The 24,515-nt window shown below is 54.8% G+C and overlaps 1 protein-coding gene across 2 annotated transcripts in view; it reads left to right on the forward strand.

Moving 5' to 3' along the window:
* Nucleotides 1-21,445, forward strand: part of NTRK3 (neurotrophic receptor tyrosine kinase 3) — a 265,673-nt gene extending 244,228 nt beyond the window's left edge. Inside the window, exons 16-18 of one of the 2 annotated variants that reach the window (XM_045825072.1) lie at nt 12,068-12,109; nt 16,936-17,094; nt 20,035-21,445. In XM_045825072.1, coding sequence (XP_045681028.1) covers nt 12,068-12,109; nt 16,936-17,094; nt 20,035-20,220 — 387 coding nt within the window. In that variant the 3' untranslated portion in view covers nt 20,221-21,445. The remainder of the gene's footprint in view (nt 1-12,067; nt 12,110-16,935; nt 17,095-20,034) is intronic. The other variant, XM_045825073.1, reaches the window with a different exon arrangement.
* The last annotated feature ends 3,070 nt before the right edge of the window (nt 21,446-24,515 follow it).

A 24,515-nucleotide genomic window follows, 5' to 3' on the forward strand; every position in this document is an offset into this window, starting at 1 on the left:
TGACCCCCAGAGAGATCCCATCTCCCGGTCTTGTTAGCTGGAAACAAGGAGGTCGCACGTGCTCTGCTCAGATCGCCCTTCTGTGCTCCGGGAGACGATGACGCGAGAGAGGAGGAACGCCTTTGAAAGGACCATCCCGCCGACCCCTGGCTGCGCGTGGGGGACTTTCCCCTGGTTCATCCCCGGGGCAGCCGTCCCCGCCTCCGGGCCTTCAAGGAGAAGCCGCGGGGTAGGGCTTGTTTGTAAAGGGAGAGGTCGGCCTCCCCCTCGTAGAGGTTCGCCTGCAGCTGCCGGCCTCCGAGGGCGGCCCGGGGGCGGGGCCAGATGCGGCGTGGAGGCGGGCGCAGCCCCTCCGCACCTCTCACCCGGGCCTGCCCTCGGCTCCCACGCTCCGCTGCAGATGGGTGCCGGGCCCCGCTGTGGAGGCGGGCGGCCAGTGGGTCTCAGAGCTCGGACCTCGCAGCGCTGGGAGGGGCATCCCCAGGCTGTGCAGTCTCTGCCCCGCTGAGCCCCAGTGCTTCGGAACTAGACGGCAGGGGAAGGCCCGACGGCCCCACCTGTTGCCCCACACACCCGTCTCTCGGAGGAGGACGCGGGGCCCAGGGGCGAGCCACGTGGCACGCTGCACGGCGGAGGCAGGGCCCCGTGGCACAGGCTGCTGTCCTTCCTGGCCTGCCTGCAACACACACACACACACACACGTGCACCCACACCCTCTCTGGAAAGGTGCTGATGTCTCAGAGAACCCTCAGGTGAACCTTTGTTCAGCTCTCTCGGTGCATTGATTCAGAGAAGAGAACTTTGCTCTGGCCAAGCTCACGCAGTGTTTGCGTGGAGAGAGGAGTCTTAGTTGACCCCCTGGTCCCACTGTGTCGTGCCGTCACGGCAGACGTGATCGCCGAGACCGAAAGGGAGCCCACGGCCACAGGGCAGCACACTGGTAGGAACAGGCCAGAGCTCAGGCGACCGGGGTTCCAACCCCTGGCTCGTCCCCTTCCGTTCCAAGGCTCCCCTGGCGTCGGATGGGTTTCCAGCTGCCCGCTCCCAGCACGCCGGAGCTGTCTCTAGGCAGGGTGAGGGCGGTGGGGTGGGGTGGGGGGCGGTCAGCAGGACCCCTCTCCGGGAATGTCTTAGGGGCGGGGCTGACTAGGAGCCTGTGACGCGTGTGAACAGTAGCAGTATTAACCCTGCTGATTAATCACTTTGCAGTTCACGGGCTGCTCCGACCTTTGCCACCCTCCACCCGTGCCCGGGCTTCCCCGAGCGTCTGAAACCCTGTTGCATTTCCGAGTCAAGCCCTCCCCTTCCAGGGCAGACGGAGGGCTGCGCCCACCACGCCACACTTCGCGGTCCTTCCAGGGGCCTGGCCGGTGGTCTGTGAGCCTCCGGTCACAGGGCCAGGGGTCCTCCCTCCCTCCTTCAGCACCCAGGGGCCAGCTGCCTGACTCTCAGAAGAGCCCCCATTCCACTGGGTGGGGAGGGACATTCCGTCCTCAGGAGAGGCTTGGCTGTGGGGGAGTTGCACGTGGCTGCTTCCTCCTCACCCCACCACCGGAGCTGCCATGCAGCTGGCCAGCGGGTGGGTGGGCAGGTCAGCTCCGGCTCAGAGACCCTCTGGTCTGGGGAGGAGTGGCCTGCTTTGCAGGCCACGCCCCATGATGCTTTGGCAGCTTCCCTGTGCGGGGTGGGGGATGGGGCCCTCGGTGGTGGGTTTCCACCCTGGAATGCGTTGTTCACCAAAGTAATTAAAACGTGCAGAAGCGTTTCCTGTCCCCCAGTGTGCCGCTCCTCTCCAGCTCCTTCTGGCATTTCCGGTTGGCAGTCGGTGAAGCCAGAGGAGGGCCCAGAGGGCTGGGGCTCCCTCCGACTAGGGGGATTGATCCGGAGCGGTCTGGAAGGAGTGGGCTCCGCCTCCAGCCCCAGCGGCTGAGTGTCCAGCCTGCGCCGGGTGGGCGCTGCGCCTGTGGGGCTGTGGGTGCTTCCCCGAGGGTGAGAGGGGGCAGGAGGCCAGGGGCTGGTTTGCTCACTGTCGCAGCACAAAGCGCAAAAAGGCTTGTGTTTTGGAGTGGTCCTGCATCGAAAGGGCTATTTATTAGCCAAGGACACTTGAAATTTACTTCCTAATTCAGCTGAGTCGTTACCACTGCCCAATCCTCCCGCCTGCCCCCACGTGGAAGTCCAAAACTTAATTCTCCCAGGTCACCCAAGCCTCGGACCTCTCGCACACGAGTGTGAGAGAACAGTGCCACCGCACTGCCGCGTCCTCACCGCAACTGCTACGTGCTGGCGTGTATGGAGGCCCGCCGCGTGCCCGGCATGTGCTGAATGGTTTACGTGGGTCATTTCATTTAATCCTCCCGGCCGTTTCGGAAGGAAACGCCAGCCGACGTTTAACAGGCAGGGAGACGGAAGGTCGGAGAGGTTAGACGGTTTCCCGGGGCGGCTCTGTGCCTCCGCCATAGGTCTGTGGGAGGGCGGGCCTCCTCCCGCTCCCGTTCCAGGGACCGGTTTTTGCACCCAGCGGCATCTCCAATGGGCCATCGTGCGGCCTCAGTTTACCTCCCCACCGGCCCAGACACACACGGGTGTCTGCCTCCTCCCGACCCCCGGCCCAGAGAGCTGAGAGATGGGGTGAGCCACAGGGCACTCCGAGCGTTCTCGGCGAGGGGAGCTGCTGGACGCGGTGGCCGCGAGTCCTCTCTTCGAGACCACGCGGAGGCAGCCGCTGGCGACCACAGCGGTCGGACCGGTGCGGAAATCCCTGTACCGTCCGAAAGAATGGGCGCCTCAGCCCTGTCGGGGCGGCCGCACGCTCCTGGCCGTGCTGTGTAGCGTTCTCTGACTTGCCCTCCCAAGTCCTGTCTGAGACAGGTGAGGACCAAGGGCACCAGGCGGGGTTGCTTCAGGCTGTCTGCTGGGGCAGCTGCTTGCGCTACAAGTTTCCCCCGTGATCGAGTGCGCACAACAGACTTTGCAGGGAGGGGTCGGTGGGCCGGGCTGTTGGAGCCTCGGGAACAGGAAAGAAAGTTTTCGGTTAGGAGGCCTCCTAGGCTGGCCTCTCATCCTTAAAGGGCGGGCAGGCAGGCTGAGCTTCCGGAGCCGCGGGGCCTCGCCAGCTGGGGAGGCAGCATATTCGGCCGATCACCAGGCCCGCTCTTCCTCCCACGGGGCCCTGGGGGCCCATGTGATGTCTCTTCAGCGCTGCGCCTGGGTGGGAGCTCAGGCTCATCGGGTGACAGAGTCAAACTGGGGTCGTGCTGAGAGAACCCACTGCTGTCGCCTTAAGCCTGGGAGGGCGTTCAACCAATAGGAAGTGATGTTGCTGTTGTTATTGTTGACAGTGCTGGGAGGATGGGGCAGACCAGGTATGGCTCCGGTTTCCTTCCGAGAAAGAAAGGTCTCGTTTCATTCTTTGTTTTTTAAACAAAGAATATATCATCTTGGGGTTCTTTTTGTTGTGTCTTGCGTTTCCCTGCCGTGAGGCCTCCCTCATGGGAGGTGCCGTCACTGAGCCAGCAGCCCCTGGGAGACGCCCGGGCCCCCACCAGCCTGGTCTCACCTTCTCTGAAATGCCCATTAGCTGCTCTTCCTGAGTGTCCGCACCCTGCCTCTGTGAACGGCCAACCAGCCCAGGGATCTGGGCGGGCAGCCGGGCTGGTCCCGGGAGCCCCTCCAAGCTGCCGCAGTGTCTGTCTGTAGCAGCGTTGCCTCGAACCCACAAAACCCGTCATGAGAAGAACTGGGGGGGTGGCGGTGGCTTCACTCCTTGCTTGGCCCCTGCCTGCTGCAGACTGGCTGGTGTTCCACTCCTGAGCTGGTTTCCTTGCCCATAAGTTGGGAATGGCCCCTTCTTGCCGAAAGGGGCGCTGGGCAGAATGTCCACGTCCCCAGGGAAACTGGGACGGGCCGTGCCGTGAACACAGACACGGTCACTGAAAAGTCAGCGTCTCCCCGGAAAGGCTTGGATTTGGAGCCGCATGCGTGTGCGTGTGCTGAGAGCCCGCCGTGCCGGAGTTGCGTTTAATGTAGTGTTCAATTTCTGCGCGACGTTTTGTTTAGATGGATTATCCCCCTTTTACACATGAGGAAGCCGAGCCTTTTGGAGGTTAAATAAATCCCCTGAGGTTGCTTAGCTGGTAGATGGTGTTGGCTGAGTCATAATTATCCCCCATGTTTTTTTGGATACTGTTTGTTTCCTCATCCTGTGCACGCATTTTCATTACCACAATAGTGAATTTTTAAATATTTAGCAAAGTCAATCTGGTTTGAAAGTGAGTATCTTATTTTTGTTAAATTAGCCTGAATCTAAACTGAAACCTGTCAGTACCTGAGCCATGCAGGTTAATTAAAAATTTAGATTGATCTTGCCCTGGCTGGCATATAGCTCAGTGTATTGAGCTCGGGCTGTGAACCAAAGGGTCACCAGTTCGATTCCCAGTCAGGGCACATGCCTGGGTTGCAGGCCTTGGCCCCCAGCAACTACACATTGATGTTTCTCTCTCTCTCTCTCTCTCTCTTTTTCTCCCTCCCTTCCCTCTCTAAAAATAAATGAATAAAAATCTAAAAAATATATTTAAAAAAATTTAGATTGATCTCTAAGAGGCTCTGTTTTCCTGCCTTCTTTCACCCAGTGGTGTTCAGCAAGCACTGGGGGGTGGGGAGGTCACCCTGGGTCTGAGCTGAGACTCCCCCCAGCTTTGCTCCGTGAAGTGAGCTCTTTTACCAGCATCCCTAGAGTCTGCCTCCAGGAGTAGGTCTGAGTGCAGCCAGGGGGCTCCGAGCCCGGGCACTGGGAAGAGAGAAGAGGGCCACGTTGTCCCTCAGACCACGTCTCTGCCCTGCAGTGTGCTCCGTGAGAACCTGTCTCTTGGGGCAGAAAGGGACAGAGAGGTCCCCGAATGAGTGCGTGCCGGTGTGTGCCCAGCACGTGAACGGGAGAACAGAAGGGGTCCTTACGAAAGGTGTGTGTTCCCCGGGCTCCCAGCTGAGCGCTTGCTCCCGGCGCGGGCGGCGCCAGGTGAGCGAGTTGGGGAGAAGCACAATGGGCCTGTTCATCCTCCGGACTTGCACTGCTGAACAGCTTGGCTCTTGGAGTCCTCGTATTTTTGGAAGATTCCAAGGGTTGTTCCTAATCCCAGGGCTGAGGGCTCAGCCCAAGACAGTCATTCCACCGAGACTCCGCTGAACGGCTGCCTTCTGCCTGAGCCGCCCCAGAGCTCCGCTCCGAGGGAGCGGTGCCATAATGATGTCTTTGTGAGTTGCCTCTGCAGCTTCCCTCCAAAGAATTCCCAGCATCTGCCAGCCCGGGGGCCGAGACCTTCGGTTATGGCTGTAAGAAGCCAGATAATAGTTGGCCCCACTTTGCTGGGAAAAGGAGGAGAGGCAAAAAGAAGGCGAACAGTTCTGCCTCATGAAGTCAGAAGTCTGACGTCACTGTCGAAAATCTCAGTCCCTTGTGTAAAGGCCTCACCCACGAAACACCCCTCAGTGGGGTGGAGCCACAGACAGACGTGCGTTTGTGACCGCACACACACACACACTATAGACCTAAATCAGACAGACACTCAGACCCCTGCACCCCCGAGGCGTCCGCCCACGCAGTTGGCGACCCCAAGTCTGAGTGCGTCAGGGCGGAAAGGAGGAAACAACCGGGCGGAAATTTAAACTTCACGAGGCTCAGTCTGTATGTTTTTGATCTGCATACCTTTACGCAGGTGTGCTCTTCTCCAGGAACAATGTTACGTTAAAGCCGTTCCGTTTCACGTCCCTTTCACTTGCTGTTCTGGTGACTTCGGACAGCCCACAGCCTGGGGTGGGCCAGGTGGTCTCCAGGGTCCTTTCCAGCCCCGTGTGGTCACGAGCACAGCTTTCCTGTGGGATGTCCCCTTTCACTCCCGGGGTTCTGATGACCTTGGATTTGGGGAGATGAAGTGGGCGCAGTTGCGGGGCGGGGCTGGCCTCTCAGAGATGCCCAGGAGCCTGACTGGCATCTGCGGGGAATACACGAGGGCTCAGACGCCGATGCCACGTGCCCTGTGAGTGAGCAGGCAGAAGGGGCGGGGCAGCGGTGGGAAGTGAGTTGGAAATACAGCGTCTGCCACCCCTGTTAGCCACAGCCAATCAGAGACAGTGATGGGGGGGAGGGGCCGCAGAGGAGGGAGGGCAGAAGCGGGGCGAGTTCCCGGAGGGCAGACTGCCACTTGTTTCGGAGCCTCCTGCACTTGTGGGGAGAGAGCTATTTAGAGAGCCTAGCAGGGGGAGGGGGTGGGAAGAGAGGTGGGGGTGGGGGGTGACCCCGGGAAGGAGGGCTGTGCCATTCTGTAAGTTCGAAGCTGTCAGCAAAGTCAATCACCTGGTTTAGAGTGAAACTGCTCCTTGTTGCCGCCCTGGAGCCGGAACACATTGGAAGAGGCTTTGGGCCTCTCCTCCTCTGTTTAGGCCACGTGTGCCAGGAGGTGTCCAAGGGACACGTCACTGCCTGCCCTTGATCTGGAGCGGCCTCTGCGGGCGTCTGCGGCTGTGCGGCACGCATGCGCCTTGCCGGACACATGTGTCACGTGGACGTGCTCCCTCCGACGCACGGGTGCCTGTACGTCCCCACTGCGCGCTGCTGTGTGGCCCATGTGTGTGTGCGATCCCCGGGCCCTGGGGTGAGAGCGGTTTCGCAGGCTGCGGGAGGGGCTGCTGGGGGCGCGTGCAAGGTGGCCGCCCGCTGGGGCTGCCACTCCCGCAGGGCGAGGCGGGGCCCAGGGCCCCTGGTGCTCGTGGGGCACCAGCAGACTTCCAGTGGGGAGGAAGGCAGGTACTAAGCCTTCACTTTTCTCGTAATGCTTATGGAGTCTCTTCTGTGGGCCGAGACATGCGACCAGGAGACGTGAAAGTGGAATAAGCAGGAAATAATGGTCCGCACAACGCAGGGCCATCTTTACGGTAATCTCCCGGTTGAGCCCTTTTTTCGTTAACTTACGCTGCAAAGGCTTTACGGCTCCTCGGGAAGCCTCCGTCTCCTCGTCCGCTTTCACAGATTCCGACGCGACCCACGCAGGTCAGGGATTCCAGAGGAAGGCTGAGCCCTCCCCCCGGTTGCAGAGGCACCGTGCCCTGTGGACCTGCTCGCCCGCCGTCGCTGCGGCTGGGTTCCTGATCTGAGACGTGCCCTGTCCGAGTTGTGTGAGCACACATGCTCCGGACCCCTGTGGGAGGGGCGGGCTTCTGCGTGTTCTTCGCGGTCTACCAGCCTCCCACTTGCCCGTGTGCTGGGATGCAGACGCCCGAGAGCCTTCTAGAACGTAGAAGAGCTCTAGATGGCGGTGGGCGGCTGGGGAGGGGGAGGCCCCCGGAAGAACACTCCGCCCCAGCGCGAACACACCCTGCACGGCCGTGGCCACTCAGCGTTGAGCACCTTCCATCCCAGTATCTGGTCCTCGGGGCGAGGCTGGGGCCTCCCGTGAGGACTGGGATGAAGGAGAGGGGGTTTGGGGACTTTTGGCAGCTGCCTCCTCTTCTCGCGTTCTGCCTCTTAACGTTGCCAGCCTGAGGCCGACTGGGGTGTGGCCTCGCGGGGGAGGGACCCTCGCCCGCCAGCGCCCAGACTCCAGACTCTGCCCCAGGAGTTACCCAGTCTCTAGTCCGGTGCTCCTCACACTTTTATACCCCTAAAGGAATTTTTTAAAAAACATGTCCACCCCCTGCATGTTCTAAATTGCCATCTGAAATTTTCAACGTCATTTTAAGCAGGTCCCAACGATGCCATTTTCACCACATTGTAAATATTGACATTAAAAATGCATTATTTCTTCAATGTATCTAATGAACTTTAAATACCAGAAAATTTGATTCATCATCTTCTATTAAACACACAAACAAGTTCTTAAACAGTTTGACAGGGGTTCTTTTCCTTCTTGAATTTATATTTTTATTCCAGTTACCCTATTGAATTTTATCCTTCTGTATTATATTTTTATGCATGAAGGCATTTTATTGGCCACTCTGTCATAATTTAGTGTGATAAAAATATGTATGAAGATTTCAATTTAATTTTTAATGTCCAATGACCATAAGTTTCTAGATGTTAAGAGCTTTTGGATTGAGTTATCATTACAATTATTTGTAATACACAGAAATAGGCAATGAATACGAAAGATTGAGAGTATAATATTTTTGGAAATGCATCTGTTATGTACTTGAATACTTTATGTATTCATAATGAACATTATTTATTGCCAAAGTAAGAAAGGTTCAGGATTAATTCTCGTTCTCTTTCTCATTCTTATGAACATAGGAAATGAGGACTGTTACTCACAGTAAACAAATAAGGTGGGAAAGGAAGGGTTTTTGTCACTGCAGCCTGAGTCAGTTCTTGAAACGATCATCTAGGTCTTTGTCTAAGGTCACGCATTGGTCTCTTACCAAGAGTCTTTTTTACATCTGTGCTCCTTCAGCTGTTTGGAAGGACCTGGGAACTTCCTGACTTGCAACAGGATTTATTTCCCGGTCGCTAGAGACACTCATTTTTGACAACTGTACCAGTATTTCGTGGCGTTCACTTGTACTCTGTGGGTTTTCTCTCCTGAGATTTTGAGTGAGTGAGAGACCTGTGCTCCTTCTGGGAGGGGCAGGTAGGGGTGTGTGGCAGGGGAGGGTGTGTGTGCACTCGTGTGCGTGTGTGTGTGTGTGTGTGCATGCACATACGTGTACAATTGAGAGCCTACAGGCGGTTGTAGGTTCTCAGTACAGTTTTAGAAAAACTCCATAGGAGACAGGTATGGGATGTTACCCTTTGCCTAGGAAAAGGAGGAAAGTGAATACAACCTGTGTTTGCTTATGTTAGTAACAGCAGAAGAACAGACCGAAGACAAACAGAAAACAAGTTACCCGGAGGGAAGGAGCGGAGCAGGGGGGTGAGCAGAGGTGGTGTTAGACTCAGTCTTCCTGTGCCTTGTTGTGTGGGTTAGACTTGGAAGCACGCAACAGTGTTTCCATCACAATAAAACACCATTAAATGGCATAAGAAAGAAAAAGCAATCCTTAAAAATAAAAAGCAACATGAAACTACTAAACCTAACTGCGCATTACGTTGGCGACCTCACCGCAGAGAAAGCACTGTTGCGAGTGGCCGGCGCTGCGCAGGTATCCCCACCGCGTGGTGAGCCCCAGTGCATCCTAAGGACGGGAGGAACGGCGGAGACTGCAGACAGCCTCCGGGAACCACGTTGCTAGTGACACTGCTCGAGCTGCTATTTTGAAATGCATACGTGCATAAACATACAACATATACTAAACTAAAGCAAATAATACTACTAATATTACTAGCAAGTAATAATATTAGCTACTAATAATACTTGCTAGTATTACTAGCAAGTAATACTACTAATGTTAGGAATGAAGGTTTTTAGCGTAAGAAAAATGCAGATATAAAATCAAAGAAAACCACACACACACACACACACACACACACACACAGGAGCTGAGGATGCATCTCCAAACCAAAGCAAACGAAAACAAACCTCTCTTTGGTCACCTTTGGGGGATGCAAGGGAATGAGTTCCTTAGTCTGAGAACTGGCAAATAAAGGGGGAGAACCAGGCATTTCCTACATCGGCTGTTACCGGGATAACCACGCAGTTACTGCAGGAAAGTTCTAATTCACTGGAGGTGTCCAGCTACCATCGGCAGGGGGGACACTGGAGTCAGAATGCCATCCTTTTGCAGCCGCTAAGGAAACACCGGGTCATCTGGGCCATGACCCTCAGTGGCTGCCAGTGTCACTGGACGGAAGGGAGCTGGCTAAAGGACGGTCCAGCCGACAGCACCTGGGCCCACAGTAGCAGAGGTGTGGGAGGGAGGGTGCCTCCCAAGGTGGTATGATCCGGAGATCTCTGAGGACTCGTTTTGTATCTGGAATCATTTCTTGGGATCTCTGCCTTATTCTTATGCGTCCCATTTCATGGCTGAGCCTTCGGATTCTCAGAGGGTCTCACCGAGAGCCCGGATCATTGGTCGGCATCCCTCAGGCAGCGCCCGGGCCGGTGGCCGTTCTTCCTCTGAGAAAGGGGACGATGGGAGAGGGGATTAGGTGGGTTGTGTGTGTGTGTGTGTGTGTGTAAAACACCCAGCAGCTGGTGCTCATGTGCGTGAATTAGTGTTTTACTTATTAAGATTGTTGTAGCAGCCTATAGCTTGTCTGCCCAGGTCAATGCTTTTCACCACGGGAGGATCTGACCACTGCCTTTCCCGGGCCAGCCCTCTCCACTGTGGGAGGAGGACGCCGGTAGCCCTGAAGGGAGGCCAGTGGAGTCTAGGGGGACCTTCACCAGAAACCTGGGGGACCTGGGAGGCTGGGTCTGCGGTGCTGCACAGAAGCACGGAGGCCACGCCTGGGTGCCCTCGTGGCCCTTGGTGTCTGGCTGTGCGTTTAGTGGTGCTCAGGGGTGTCCCCTTGCTTCAGGCAGGGCTCTGCCTGACGCCTGGGCGGGAGACCGGGGAACCGGAATGTGAGCACGCCAGGTGCTTGTCAGAAGTCACGTCAGAGCCCGGAGCTCCGACTTCCAGTTCATTGCTTTCGGTTGTCTGGCTGGCCTCTTGACATATTTTTTTCCTGCTCCTGGAGGAATGCTGTCTGTGCATCCCCCACCTGGCGCTGCCGCCCAGAGAGACTCTCCGTACGTGCTCCTTGGTGGGGAGAATTGGCAGCCAGCCGATACCCTTCCGGGGCTTTTCTGCCCAAACACAGACGCTCGTCGACGTCACGCCAGCACACGTGGGTGTCCCTGTCTCTGCAAGCCGGGAGGTTCCCCGCGGAGCACTGGCTCTGGGCCCCGTATAGAACCCTCACACGAGGCAAAGCCCAGAGCCGGCTGGCAGGAGTCCGTGGTCAGCGCTCCTGAATCCCCGACTTCTGTTTTCTGAATCAGGAACCCAGGTCCGATGAAAGGTTCTACTGGGTTCAATCATGAGCAGAACTTTCTTCTAAACACACCACCTTATGACGACATAGAACTTAAATCAGTTAGGTCCACTTGTTTCTCTTTATTCGTATGTTCATTTTCCTTGTGGTGTTTTTAAATTTTCAACTGTGATACATGATCGAGGTGAAATTTCCAACTGTGCAGACTTGTGCATAGTAGAAAGTGGAGTTTTCTCTGGGGTCGGGGCTCGCTGGCACTCCGCTCCCCGGAGGAAACCAGTGCTTTAACCTGACGGCTGTCTCTCTGGATTTTTTCTTGTGTGCTTACAGAGTGATACATTGTTGCCCTGTGAGACATTTGCTAGTGCACACCTATTCTTAGTGAAGGAGAATGCTAGTGTACATTTCGAATGTCTTGAGTTTTCATTGAACATAGTTCCTGTCACCACGCATCACTCACTCTACGACACTCCTTTGAACTGCCTCATCCACACTTGGTGGTCGACAAATCGTTGCCCTTGAAAACAATGACATCAACATCTCCAGCAGAGTATTTTTGCTCACATGACCTAGCCTTTTTCCAAGACTCCCCGAGATGACATCACTGGGTGAAAAGGCCACTCACATCGCTAGCGTGGGCAGCTCCCGCCACAGTGCCTCAGAGAGGCTGCCGGAGTTCCGGCGGCGGCATCCGGGGACGACCGCTCAGACCTCCGCAAGCACCAGAGACCATCCGTCCTTTGCATGTTACTCACACGGCATTAAAAAGTGTGTCTCTCTGTCGTTTCGATGAGCATCTCTTCATGTGTCTGTGGCCGTGTGTAGCTTTTTAATGGATCATCTGCTCTTACTCTTCACTCATTTTTCTGTTGGGTTGCTTTCTTAAACTAACATAAAGGACCGCTTTATAATACGTGGCATTTCATTCTCTGTTATGTATATTGCAAGTATTTTTTTCCTGTCATTTGTGTTTTAACTGTGTTTATTTTGCATTTTGCCATGCAGAAGTATTCACTTTTACAAGTCGTATCTCTACGTCCTTATTCTTTATGGCTTTGTGCACATGTGTCTGATTTAGGAAGGTCTTCCTCTCCTAAGGTTGTACAAATACTTTTCTAAGTTTTCTTCTAATATTATTATTGTTTTGTTTTTTATGTTTAGCTCTTTAATCCATCTGGAAATGATTTTTGTATATGGTGTGAGGTAGGTATCTAAGTGTACTTTTTAAATAAATAGTCCATTGTCCCAATGCTTTGCTGACTAACCCACCATTTCATCTATTTAATTCTGATATTTGTGTACGAGTCTGCTGCTAGACTCTATTCTGCTCCATTGACCAATGAAACTTGTCTATTCCTATGCCAATAACACAGTGTGCTCATTACCGAAGTTTGATGATATGTATTACTCTCTGATAAATATCCCTTGTCGTGCTATTTCAAATATACCTGAGCTTTTATTCAGTATTTCACTCCTCTAGCTGACTTTCAGAATCACTGTGTCACCTTCCATACATCATTCCATCGGGGCCTTTATTTGGATTGTGCTGAAGTTTTAGGCTAATTTTAACGAGAAATGAGAGATTTGTGAGATTCAGGATCCTGAGTCTTTTCTTCCAAAGAAAAGACATCTTTCTAATTGTTTAGATCTTTTATGTTTTTCAACACTTTTCTTTAGCTAGGCCTTCTGTATTTTTTTGCTGAGGTTCATGCCCAGGAATTTTAAATGTTCCGTTGCCTTGGTACAAACAATCTTATATTTTGAAGTCCCACTGAATTTTGAAGTCCCAGCTGCTGGCGTGTGCAAGGAGTTTGATTTCGTGTGTTTGTTTCACATCTGGGTAGCTTGTTACACCACGTAATTATTCCAACTGCTTCTTAGTTAATTGTCTTGAATAGTCATATCATAAGCAGACAATGGCAATTTTGATTCTGCCTTTTTAATATTTTACTTTGTTTTAATTCTTGCTTTATTACATTGGCTAGGACCCCACCCAAACAGAGATGCGTAGAATCAGGGATAGGAGATACCTCTGGGCTTCTAATGTTTTATCAGTAAATACGATGGTTAATGTGTTAAGTAAAGGAAGGTACCTTCTGTTAGTAATGAATTAGAGCTTTGAATCAGGAAAGGGTGTTGGAAAATGTTGGCATCTTTTAAAAGGATGGTTTTCCTTTTATCTTTTAATTTAGTGAATTAGACAGATTTTTTTTAAGACAGGCATTTTTTCATTTCTAGCATAAAACTTACTGAGTTATAATATAGAATTATTATAATCTATTGCTGATTTGGTAACCTTTTATTTAGATGTTGACGCTGTATTCATACCTGAGATAGTTTTACACGTATGTAAACAGCATGCCTGTGTCTGTATTCACATAGTAAAGACCGTTCACTAAGCTTCCCTGACTTTGTCAACAGGGGCGTCCCAGCCACAGAGTGCGGCTTGGGGACCTTTGATTTACTTTTTGTTTTGTTTTGTTTTGGTTTTGGAAAAGTATAAATAGGGTAGACAACTTTAGTAGAACTTACCCATTAAACCATTGTACTTTTTTAATGTATAGTGTTTTTTTTTTTACTGCAATTGAAAGTGTTTTTGTAGTTAAGTTTTTGGTTTTCTTAACTTTTTTAAAATTAATATTTTCTAGTAACTCAGTCATGGCATCTATATCTCACATTTTCTTTTTTTAAAATTTTTATTTATTTATTTTTAGAGAGGGAAGGAGGGGGAGAGAGAGAGAGAAACATCAGTGTGTGGTTGCTGGGGGTCATGGCCTGCAACCCAGGCATGTGCCCTGGCTGGGAATCAAACCTACAACACTTTGGTTCGCAGCCCGTGCTCCATCCACTGAGCTACGCCAGCCAGGGGTATATCTCACATTTTATTGTTGCAGAACTCTTACCGTTTTCCACTGTGTCCTCTGCATCCCTGACTGACCCGGCCAGAGGCTTCTATTGCTTTTGGAAGGATGAGCAGTTGGTTACGTAGAGATAGTCCGCTTCCCTGGCCTCTCGTGATGTGTTTTCTTTGCTTGCTTTCACACCAACTCCTCATTATATTTGTATTACTTCTTTTCCCTTGCTTTCTATAAATTTTCCTGGTAGGTCTTTACTACCTTTAAAAAATCGAATTCTTATCTAATTTAATTCTATTTTAACTATTTTATAAATAAGTGCTTAAGTGCTGTAAATTTTTTCCCAAAAGTTACTTTAGCTACAATTCATATTATTATGGAAGTTTTGAATTTTGCTTTTAATTATCTTTTACCAAATAGTTTTTTTTAATTGACCAGAGAGAACCTTTTAAAAAATCTATCCTTTTGTTCTTCATTTCCAGTTTCCTTGGCACAGTAGATGCTTCTCACTTTTACTGTATGTGGTTTACTTTTTTTTGCTTCGAATTTCAGATTTCCTTTGAGGTATAACATAGTGGTTGGTGTTTATCAGTTTTTTTTAGATTATTGAGAATAATATGCAGCTTTTAGGGAGGCTGAAAATCACACGGCACGTCTCACAGTTAACGCTCATTATTTGCATTTTAAAAATGTATCTTCACTTATGTTGTACTCTTGATCTGCTAATGTGTGAGAGGAAAAATTTTTAATTTTTTTAACTATAATTGTAGCTGCGTCAGTTTCCTTTTATTAATAACTTGTTTTACTCTTTATACTTTTTAATTGCTATTTTAATTGGAGCATAAAAGTTTACAATGACGAAAATGGTGAATTTTGCCATCTTCAAATATGATATAAATCACTGCCACATGGTTCTTGGCACCCTGAAATTTTTTCATGGATATATAATCAATTTCAATATATTATCTATTTAATAGATGTTACAATGTATACTGAATATTCTATATTCAACATGCATGTACTTTCCCTTTATTGTATTTTTGTATTCTTTCATCTTTAATATCTTGTGATAGTTATAGGTATCTTTCCTAAAGAACATGCACTATATTTTTAACACATTTTTTCTTATTTAAGAGATAGTATTTGTACTTACTGCTTATAATGATGTTATTTAAACTTTTTCATTTTATGCTTTCTATTCACCATTATCCCACTGCTTTCTGTGGTCATTCTGGTATCAGAGGTTTTTAGTTCTATCTTCCTGAAACTGATTTAGAAGCCATATATTCTAGTTCTATTCTTTTAGAAACTACTTAGAAATGTTAGCAAGCCCCCTTAAATTTAAGCTGTTACAATCAACGGCTGAAGGCTGTCGGTGAGCTGCCTCTCCCTTCTGTCTGAAGACACAGTCTTGATCAGGCTTTTCATGATCTCTCCACCTAATTTTCTGTGCACTTACGGTTGAAATCATCTAGAGGTTTCATTTCAAAGAAGTATGGCTAATAGTGGCAGTGGTAATACTATTACCATTATTAGTAGTATTATTTACTTTATGTCTATTTTGTAGAAGCCTTTATTGGTAATTGTATCACATTTTACTACCAAATTAGCAACCTTTATTTAGATTTAAATGCATTTTGTGGCTTACTTGCTTTGGCGCTGTTTGTTATATCCAAAGTCATTGCATATTCTAAATTGTTTTCTGGTTTTCCATAGTTCATCCTCGATTTTTTTTTCCTTCAGTTTCTGAAAGGCTGTGAGTGGTCGAGTCTCGGAATCTTTGCTTGTCTGAAAGACACATCATCATTTGTCTTTACCTCGATACGGAGCTATCTTGATTGTAAAATCCCAGGCCAGAAACGGCATGTGCAAACCCGTATCATTGATCTGCCCACAAACTTCAGGTGGATAAGGCGAACGTGATGTCTCTTTTTAGAAGTAGCTTGCCGATAGCCCAGGAAACCATGCTTTGTTAAGTGCTTTCTATTATTCCCCGACTGGCCTGCCATAGCAACGCATCTTCCGATTAATAGTGTATCAGAAATTTGTGGAGAGCTCTTGATATCAGCACTCCTCAGTTTTCCAACAGTAAATTCCACGTGTTAGCCAAAAGTCCATTATTTTTAATTGATTGCCAGAGAGAAGGAGCAAGGGAGAGAGAGAGGGAGAGAGGGAGAGAGGAACGGCCGTCGGTTACTCACTCCGCCCACCGATGCATTCACTGCCTGCCTCCCCTACGTGCCGACCAGAGACTGACCCCCCTGCCTTGGCGTGTGGGGACGTCACTCTGACCAACCGAGCGCCCCGCTAGGGCCCGAAGCTCCAGTGTCCACGGCTCTGTTTACTAACGGTGCAGCTAGCCCCATAGTTCCAACACAGGCTGGAATGTTACTTCCCTTCGGCTAACACCGCCAGCCTGCCGGCCGGTGAGGGTCCCCCTGGCGTCTTCCTCAGGGAGAGGCCCCCTGGGTCACGTCCTCTGGCCCTTGGTTCTCGGGTCTGTAGACCCACCTGTGGCTCTTTTAAGGGTTTCTCCTTACTGGCCTCCGAGTCTCTTACTAAGAGCTGCTGCTGTGCATTCTCTTGTGGCCCACCGGATCTCTTAATGGTGTGTGATCTTCATACTTTCGGAGCCTCCCTGTCCCCTCCCCTGGAAACACTGAGTCGCGGTGAGAAGATCAGGGTGGTCATCTGGAAGCCAAAGTCGCAGGTCTACAGATGAGGTGCCCGCGGACCACACTGTGCCTTAACCACCTGGCCTAGGGGTCTGTCCGTCCCGAGGCCTGCACACGCCCCTCTGCTTGATGGCCTCGTGCCGGGGCTCTGCTGAGCCCGCTCTGGATGTTGTCTTCTCAGGGTTAGATTTCCTGTCGTGCCAGGTCCTGCCACCTTCTCCCCTCCCGAGACTGTCTTGTGGTCTTCCTTCACACTCAGTGCCGAGGAACTTGCCTGTTCTTGGGTGTCTCCCCTAACTGCTGCTCTAGCCGCCCGCACTGCCGGCGGCCTCCTGTCTTGCTCGGTCTCTCCACTGGCCTCCGGCACAAGCTGCATGAAGTGGTGTCTGTCTTAGAGTAAAGCGCATCGAGAGTGTGTCTGCGTATGAGGAGCAGAGAGACGGGACTGATCCTGGCCCTCTGGTCACTCTCCGTGTGCCTCTGTCTCGACCCCCGTTAGGTTGGCGGACACACCATGCTCCCCATCCGCTGGATGCCCCCCGAAAGCATCATGTACCGGAAGTTCACCACGGAGAGCGACGTGTGGAGCTTCGGGGTGATCCTCTGGGAGATCTTCACCTACGGGAAGCAGCCCTGGTTCCAGCTCTCCAACACAGAGGTACCGGGCGGGGCGGGGCGGATGGGGCCTCGCGTCGGGGGGAGGCTGCTGACAAGGGGTGTCTCGGGCCAGGGTTTAGACACAGTGACAGAGCGGGAGGTCGGAGCCGGCAAAGTGGACATGGGCATGAGAAGGAACGGGGGAGAGCTTCTTGGCAGGAAAAGATGATAGCTGTAGGAGGCTAGGGATGATCTTCAGGAGAGGGTGAAGTCACACGTGTGAGTTGAGAGGCAGGGCAATGTTCTGTTTGCTCTGCCACACTTAAAAATCACAAGTGGTGACCACAATGAGCCACCGTGAGTTTTTCAGTTGTCCCGTCTGGTGGGAACACCTCCTGTCTAGTGCGCCCCAGTGACCTGCGTCCCCGGAGGCCTCGGGCAGCCGGGCCTGGGGCAGGGCGGGGCCCCGCACTCGGGAAGGCAAAGGTCACGTCCTTGGTAGAGAGGCGTGGGGACTCCTGGGAATGAAGTGGATTATAACAGCAAACATACTGATGATTAACACTCTGTGTATAACTTTAATTTACGCTAATAATAAAAACACTAATTAAATTTTAATAATTAATATTAGTGCCAGGCACTTCTCTAAGCATACGAGCTATATTGACTCAGTGCTTTCTCAACGCCTATTGAGATTCAAGACGAAGGAAGGAAAGGGAGGTGCTGGGGGTCCCCGGATGCACTGGCCAGTGTCCCAGAGGGGAGAGCTCCCGGGACGGACGTGGAGGAGGCTCGGCCACGTCTGGGCTGGGGCCGGGTGGCCCCAGGTACCCGTGCGGTGCGCAGACAGTGCGTGGCTCGGGTTCCGGACTCAGCAGACCTGTATAAGACGGCGATTATTTTCATGCTCTTCTGCTTTCTGGAAAAACATGAGCGTGAGGGCCTTTTAATATTGGAATCATATCTGGGTAATCAAGAGATTCATCTTTCTTCTTGGAAGCCGTGTTCCTCTTTGCTCCCCTGTGCCCCGACCGCTCGATTAAGTGAATGTCAGAGGCTGCAAAGGAGGCATGTCTTCGACTCGGCGCTCTCTCATCGTTCACAGGCTGGATGGGCCCTGATCAGATTTCCCAAAATGAGACAAAACAGTTTAACGACCTTTGAAAACAATGAGAGAGTGTGTGTCAGAACCCATTTGCTGTGGTGCCTTTAAAGATTGCTGCTGTCTCCCCGGGGCTGGGCTTGGTGGGGAGCACTCTCGAGCACACCTGCCCGTTCACGTCCCCTGAGCGCCGTTCGGGGCGTCTGGCGGTCTGTGAAGGTGGGCCTGGGCGGGGGCGTCACCGGCAGCCGGGATGCCCAGGCAGGCTCCCCGGGGCCGGCAGGGTGTCTGCATTCACTTCTCACTCCACCTGGGGAGGCGTCAGCCTTGAAGGCAGGCGTTCTGCCCCCGTCCCCTCCCCCTGCCCACCCACTGCAGCAGCCCAGTTCCGGCGGCCACCGGTCCCTGGGTTCTCTACGGGGTCGGGCGGCCTGGGCAACCCCACGTGGGCAGGGGCGCTGCTGAGGGTATCGAGTCTTGGTGCCGCCAGCGGCTGCTGCACTTTAACCTGGGTCCCTTTTCCTGGGAAGGGAATGGTGGGTAGACACGGGGCTCTAATAAGAGTAGGGGACGTGAGCTGTCAGACCCCCATCAGGTTGGCAGAGAGGGGAGCCCAGAGAGCCATTGCAGACCCCGGGGTGAAGGTGACCAGGAAGGTGACACTGATGGTTTGACAAGCCAGCCAAGAGTCAGAGTGACACGCGGTCACACACTAGACCGGACGCTGTTGGGGGCAGCGTGGGGAGATAGCGGGAGAGAAAAGGCTCTTTTCTCCCCCAAATAAGCGTAGACAAGGGGAGGCGAAGAGAGGAAGTGACAGTTTTCAGGTACTCAACCGGAGACGCTTCTGTGCATTTTGTCATCGCCACCTGTCCTCCAGTGAGGGGACTGCAGCTCAGGGTGAGGGGTTGGCCCCGGGTTGTCCAGGGGTGGAGTGAGGAGTCAGAGAAGTTAAAACTGCCTGAGACCTGGAAGGCGAAGCCTTGAAAATCCACACATTCTGCGTCAGCAGAGAAGTCCACGGAGGAATTGGAACTGGACCGCACATTACGCGCTGGGTCCTGGGTGCCCGGCTGGGGCGGGTCTAGCCATTCCGTGCCTTGCTTCCCCCCACTCCTCCTCACGGAGTCCCCTGCAGGGTGTGGGGTCATGTAGTCCCTTTTCCTGTTCTCATTTGGTCCCTACAACGCTCCCAGGAGGTCAAGTAGACATTGGACCCCCCTCTTCCAGGGAGGATGCTGAGGTCCTGTGGGGCTAACTGTACTGGCTCTGACCGCCCGGCGGGGCGCCAGGGAGTGAAGGGCCGGAGAAGAAATGGCATACACGGTGCAGTGCGGAGAGCAGGGCAGGGGGCCAGGCCGAGGACGGGGCCTGTGCCGTGGCGTGGGGACACGCGTGGCGATGTGCTCAGAGGCTGTGACTGAGGGGAGCTGGCCAGGAAGTGCGGCGGAAGGGGAGAGGGCCGTGCAGGGACCTTGGTGCAGAGAGCTTTATCAAGGGGGTTTCAAAGTCACGCAGGCTCATAAGATGGGGAGGGACAGCCCAAGGCCAGTCCCACTCCACGTGGACAGTGAGCACAGCCCAGTCACCCAGCCGGGCTTCAGGACTAGAAGGGGAGGAGTGAAGGCAGAGGAAGCGTGCATTGGGAGGCCCGGGCGGGGGGATGGGGGGTGCATGCCCAGGGCATCCAGCAGGGGGCACCTCCGACCAGTGCCGGCCGCCGTCCTCATGGCCCGCACATGCAGGACACACGAGAAACTCCGCGCTGCCTTCAGCCCTGCCCTCGGCCTGTGCCTAGGGCACGCGGCTATGCATGGAATGTGGCCGGGGACGTGGCGGCCACCCGCTGGGGCCCGGGCTGAGCTCTGATGTAACGCCCTCGCTCTCCTCGCTTTTCAGGTCATCGAGTGCATCACCCAAGGCCGCGTTCTGGAGCGGCCCCGCGTCTGCCCCAAGGAGGTGTACGACGTCATGCTTGGGTGCTGGCAGAGGGAACCGCAGCAGCGGTTGAACATCAAGGAGATCTACAAAATCCTCCACGCGCTAGGGAAAGCCACCCCCATCTACCTGGACATCCTCGGCTAGCGGTGGCCGGCGGTCACGACCTCGTCCTCCGCGGCCGCCTCTCTCCCGGCCTCACACGCCCCCTTTCCACCTCCCTGCTCCTCCCCTCCACCCTTGACTGAAGCGAACATCTTCATATAAACTCAAGTGCCTGCTACACATACAACACTGAAAAAAAAAAAAGAAAAAAACCGCTGTAAGGCAAGTCGGCATATATATATATTTATATATCTAACTATCTATCTATATCTACAGAGAGATACCCTGTCTAATGCAGACAGAAGCTGCTGCTGCAGAAACCACAAGACTGTAACGACAACTCAGAGGTTCTTAAATGTTGTGAGCGCGAGGGACCCTGCCCTTGGACTGAAGCTGCAGCCCAGGCCACGTCAGCTCCAGCGTTTCGGAGCCGAAGGCCGTGGTGGTGCACAGGGACAGTCTCGCGATGCACAGGGACAGTCTCGCGGCGGGGTGGGCGGAGCCACCCCGCGCCTGGAACCGCCGGCGCAGGCGCGGTGCCCTCGGGCCCTGCGCGGGTGCGTGCACCAGCCGTGCTCTGGCAGGAAGTAACACTGGACCCGGCGCCTTGTGTCCCCACTGGCCCTTGTCTCCACGCCTTCCCTCTTCGGGAGAAACCCCGCGCACTTCAAGACCGTTTTGAAATTTGCCCGCTCCAGGAAGGGCAGTCCTGACCTGACGCTTTCGGGAGTCAACGGGGGCGCCTACAGGTAAACGCTGGAAAGGAGCGACAATGAAACCGAGTCCTGCAGACGGGGGACTGCGTCCGTCTTGGGTATCGGCCGCGCCCCAGGCCCTTGCCGGCATCGAAGGGGATGCGTGATCTGCTCTCGGAACATCAGGACCTGGGCTTCTGGACGGCAAGGACGACGGAACAAGCTGCAGCGTCGACCCATCTGCAGGCGCCGCCCCTGTCTTTTCGTCACCGCCCACGCTCAGGCCTTTGGGCAGCTGGGGGGCAGGGATCGTCCACCCTGTTGCCCGCATCTGTGGACACAGAGGGTCTCCACAGCAGGACTCTTAGTCCTCCTGGGTCCTCTGCTCCTCATTCTGCTTCCCCGAGGTCCTCGCCCCCCTTGCTGGCCTCCCCGGAGTCCCAGCGAGCCACTGCGGGAGGGGCGGGTCTCGGGAGGCTGGCTTCAGGGAGCAGAGGAAGCCTCTGGCACCTGCAGCCGCCCCTTGGCATTCTGCTCACGTCTCCAGCCCACGGAGGGATTGATGCATCTGCCTCGGAGATGCTGGGGAAGAGCGGAGGCTGAGGAATCGCTCTCGGGGGCGGGCGGGGTGGGGGAGGGGCAGAGGCTTCTCTGGGAGATGTCCAACTCCTGGCCGCTGCTGTGGGCCCGGCATCTTAATGAGCTCGAGCCCTGACTGGGGGGAGAGTGGGGCGTCTGGTCTGGCGCCGGCTCCCTCTGCCCTCCCGGCTGCGGCTGTCAAGGACTGAGTGCAGTGTCTCTGGGCCTCCCGCCATGCGCCACATACACGGCAAAACACCGGCGAAGCCCGTGGCCTGGCCCCGCAGAGCCTCCTGCCGGGGAGGCCAGGACGCGCCCCTCCCAGGCCGCCAGCCCCACCCGCTGCTCCAGGCCAAGCACAGAGGGACCGGAGGGACTGGTGTTGGCCCACGGGAGCCTCGTGGCAGCCGCGCTCTGACCTGCGCTCTCCCCGGCCAGCTGAAGGGACTGTCGCCGTCCTGGATGTCCCGGTCACCTGCAGCACGGGCCTCCCTGTGTCGGGCTCGGGACTGAACTCTTTGTTTGTGGTTTTGCTTCTTTTTGTAGACCAACGAATGTTTTTATGCAAACGGAAAAGAGCTGCGCTGGGACTGTGGGGTGCGGGTGGGCTTCTGGGATCAGTGAGGCTGCTCAGCTGGACGGTGGAGGGGTGGGGTGGGGGGCTTGGAGAGGGCTGGGGGGGGCTGGAGCTGGCATGGTGCCGCGTTCCCAGCCCCGAGGAGAGCGCTCTGGGTCAGCTCCCGCAGAGGAGACCCTCGCTGCCCTGTGGCAGTGATCCCTCTCCCTGCCGAGGGCCCTGGGCCGCTGTTAGTGCGGGCTGAGCGGTGCGGTCAGGCTGTGAGCTGGGTGACCCGGGGGAAGGGGTGCCTGCAGGGAGTCCCCCGAGGACCCTGTGTGGCTTCCGTCTCCTGGGCGGTGTTTGCAGAACCTCGCAGTCACTGATGGACTGGGAAGAGGGGGCAGGCGGGAAGGGCGTGGAGGTTGCTGGGCATCGGGGCCTGAGAAGAGTGTTAGGGTGTGACGCAGGGCCGGGGTCCTGGTGGCCTGAGGGAAGGAGGCGGCTCCCTTGGGAAGGAGGGGTGCCCTGAGGGAGACCGAGGTCCCCAGACACCCTGATCTTGGTCCCCCAGGCCTCCAGGTCTGCCGTGGAGTTGTGCCTTTGTCATGTCCGTCGAGAACGGCCGCCTTTCGTCCGGGCAGGAGGAAAAGGGCAGCAAGCAGTGGGAGCGGAGAGGGGGCCCTCATTCTGACTGCCTTGGTGCGACTCCCCATGCAGAGTCCGCTGGGGCTGCAAACGGCTGGACCTCTGCACGGGAAAACACGGGAGGGGGTGCTCGCAGCTGGTGAAGGAGGCAGAGAGCAGAGCTGAGAGGCGGGAGGGGCACCCTGGGGCCCTGCATGGGGGGGGGTGCGTGGCCTACAGTGTTCCTCCTGCGAGGAGAGGGGGCCATGAGACCCACTGCACCCTGACTCGGCTTCCCTCTCTCTCTCGCCCCCTCACACCTCTGATACTCCCGGATTCTAAGCGTGTCTTGTCGCTGTGTCATTTTGCTCAGCACCTCCTGTAACTTAAGGACAGCCCTCCGCATGCAGCCTGGCGCGGCGGCGGGCGGCCGCCTCCCAGGGTTCGCCGGCCTGGGAAGTCCCCCGAGGCCACGCCTCTCTTCCTTTGCACTTTCGTCGCCGGAGTTCCGAGGCCCGCGTGTCTGACGCTACTTTAGGTCCGGGGGTTGTATCCGGGCCCTTGCCCCTGCCCAGCCTTTCTCCGCACCCACAAAGCACCGGCGATGGCCCACTTATTTATTTATTTATTTCTAAAGCGCGTAATGTGGTTAAACGAGTCTCGAAATGCCGTCCCTGGGGCCGGGGCCTCCATGCCAGTCCCCTCCATCCCCGCGGCCACACCCTAAAGGCCCGGCCAGAGCGACTCCGAGTGCGGCTCGTTGGGGGCGCCGCGCTGCCCGTTGCTGGGTGCTCCAGGTCACCCAGGCTGGTGTCCCTGCCGTGGCGTCCCTCCTGGGTCCCCTCCTGGACCGAGCCTGAGTGACCCGCTGTTGGATGCCCGCCTGGGAGCAGGGTGCCTTGGCCAGGGCGCCGTGGCCAAGGGCCGCCCCAGTTCTTTGCTTTGGACTCGAACCCCATGCTGTCCTCTAATCACATCCCTGACCTCGGATTTAGGGGGTCACCAAGTCCCCTGTAGTTAGTGGGCCGAGGACTGGACGCCCCTTCCACTCAGCAGAGATCACGCACAAATCAGCCCCGGACGGGGGACGGGGCTTCCCCTCAGTCCCCTGGGGCCAGGCGGAACGCTGCCACTCTCCCTTGGCCACGCCTCCTCTCAGACCGCGCTGCTGCAGGTCTTTCTGGTGCTAAACACTGCAGAAACCAACACCCACGGGGGGCTGACCGACACCCTCGGGGGCCTCGGGAGACCCGACCCAGAGGCAGGAGGGAGTCAGCCGCGCCGGAGAGCACAGGACCCACGGCGAGCCAGGCGGGATGTGAGCGGTGGGCAGACGCTGGGCTCCTGGCCCCCTCCTGGCGGCCCAGGTGACCTTGGCCCTATCAGCCGCGCTCTCAGACGGTCATATTTTTCAGGGGAGACGTGTAAGAGGTCGTGCTAATTATTCTTAGAGTCCTTTTCAGTTAAAAAAAAAAATCTATGTCTGGTGCCACTTTTTTTTTTTTAACTTGTGAGAAATAAGAGAAGAAAAGCTTGCTAGAAATAAAGCAGTGGAAGCTAGGCGAGGGCAGGGGGGAGGAGGAAACACCCGTGGCGAGAGCGGATTGTAGGAGTCAAGCGAGGGAGGCTCAGGGACCGTTAGGTCTGAGGGGGGTCGGCGGGGTGGGGGGGCGCCAGGCAGGTGAGCCAGGGACCCCGTTCTCACGCCCTGTAAGGCACGCTCCCAGCAGACCCCGCGGCTCACGGCCACCAGGCCACCCTCTCCCCCTGTTCCACGCCACGCCAGCATACCCAGTGCAGGCAGACACTCTCCCGAGCGGTGGAGGCCGGCCTGCCCACCTCTCATGCAGGCCGCCAGCCCACTGAACTCGGCCAGAAGG

The sequence above is a fragment of the Phyllostomus hastatus genome, unplaced genomic scaffold (assembly GCF_019186645.2).
Source record: "Phyllostomus hastatus isolate PE091 unplaced genomic scaffold, TTU_PhHast_1.1 phas_scaffold_555, whole genome shotgun sequence".
Taxonomy (NCBI): Eukaryota; Metazoa; Chordata; class Mammalia; order Chiroptera; family Phyllostomidae; genus Phyllostomus; species Phyllostomus hastatus.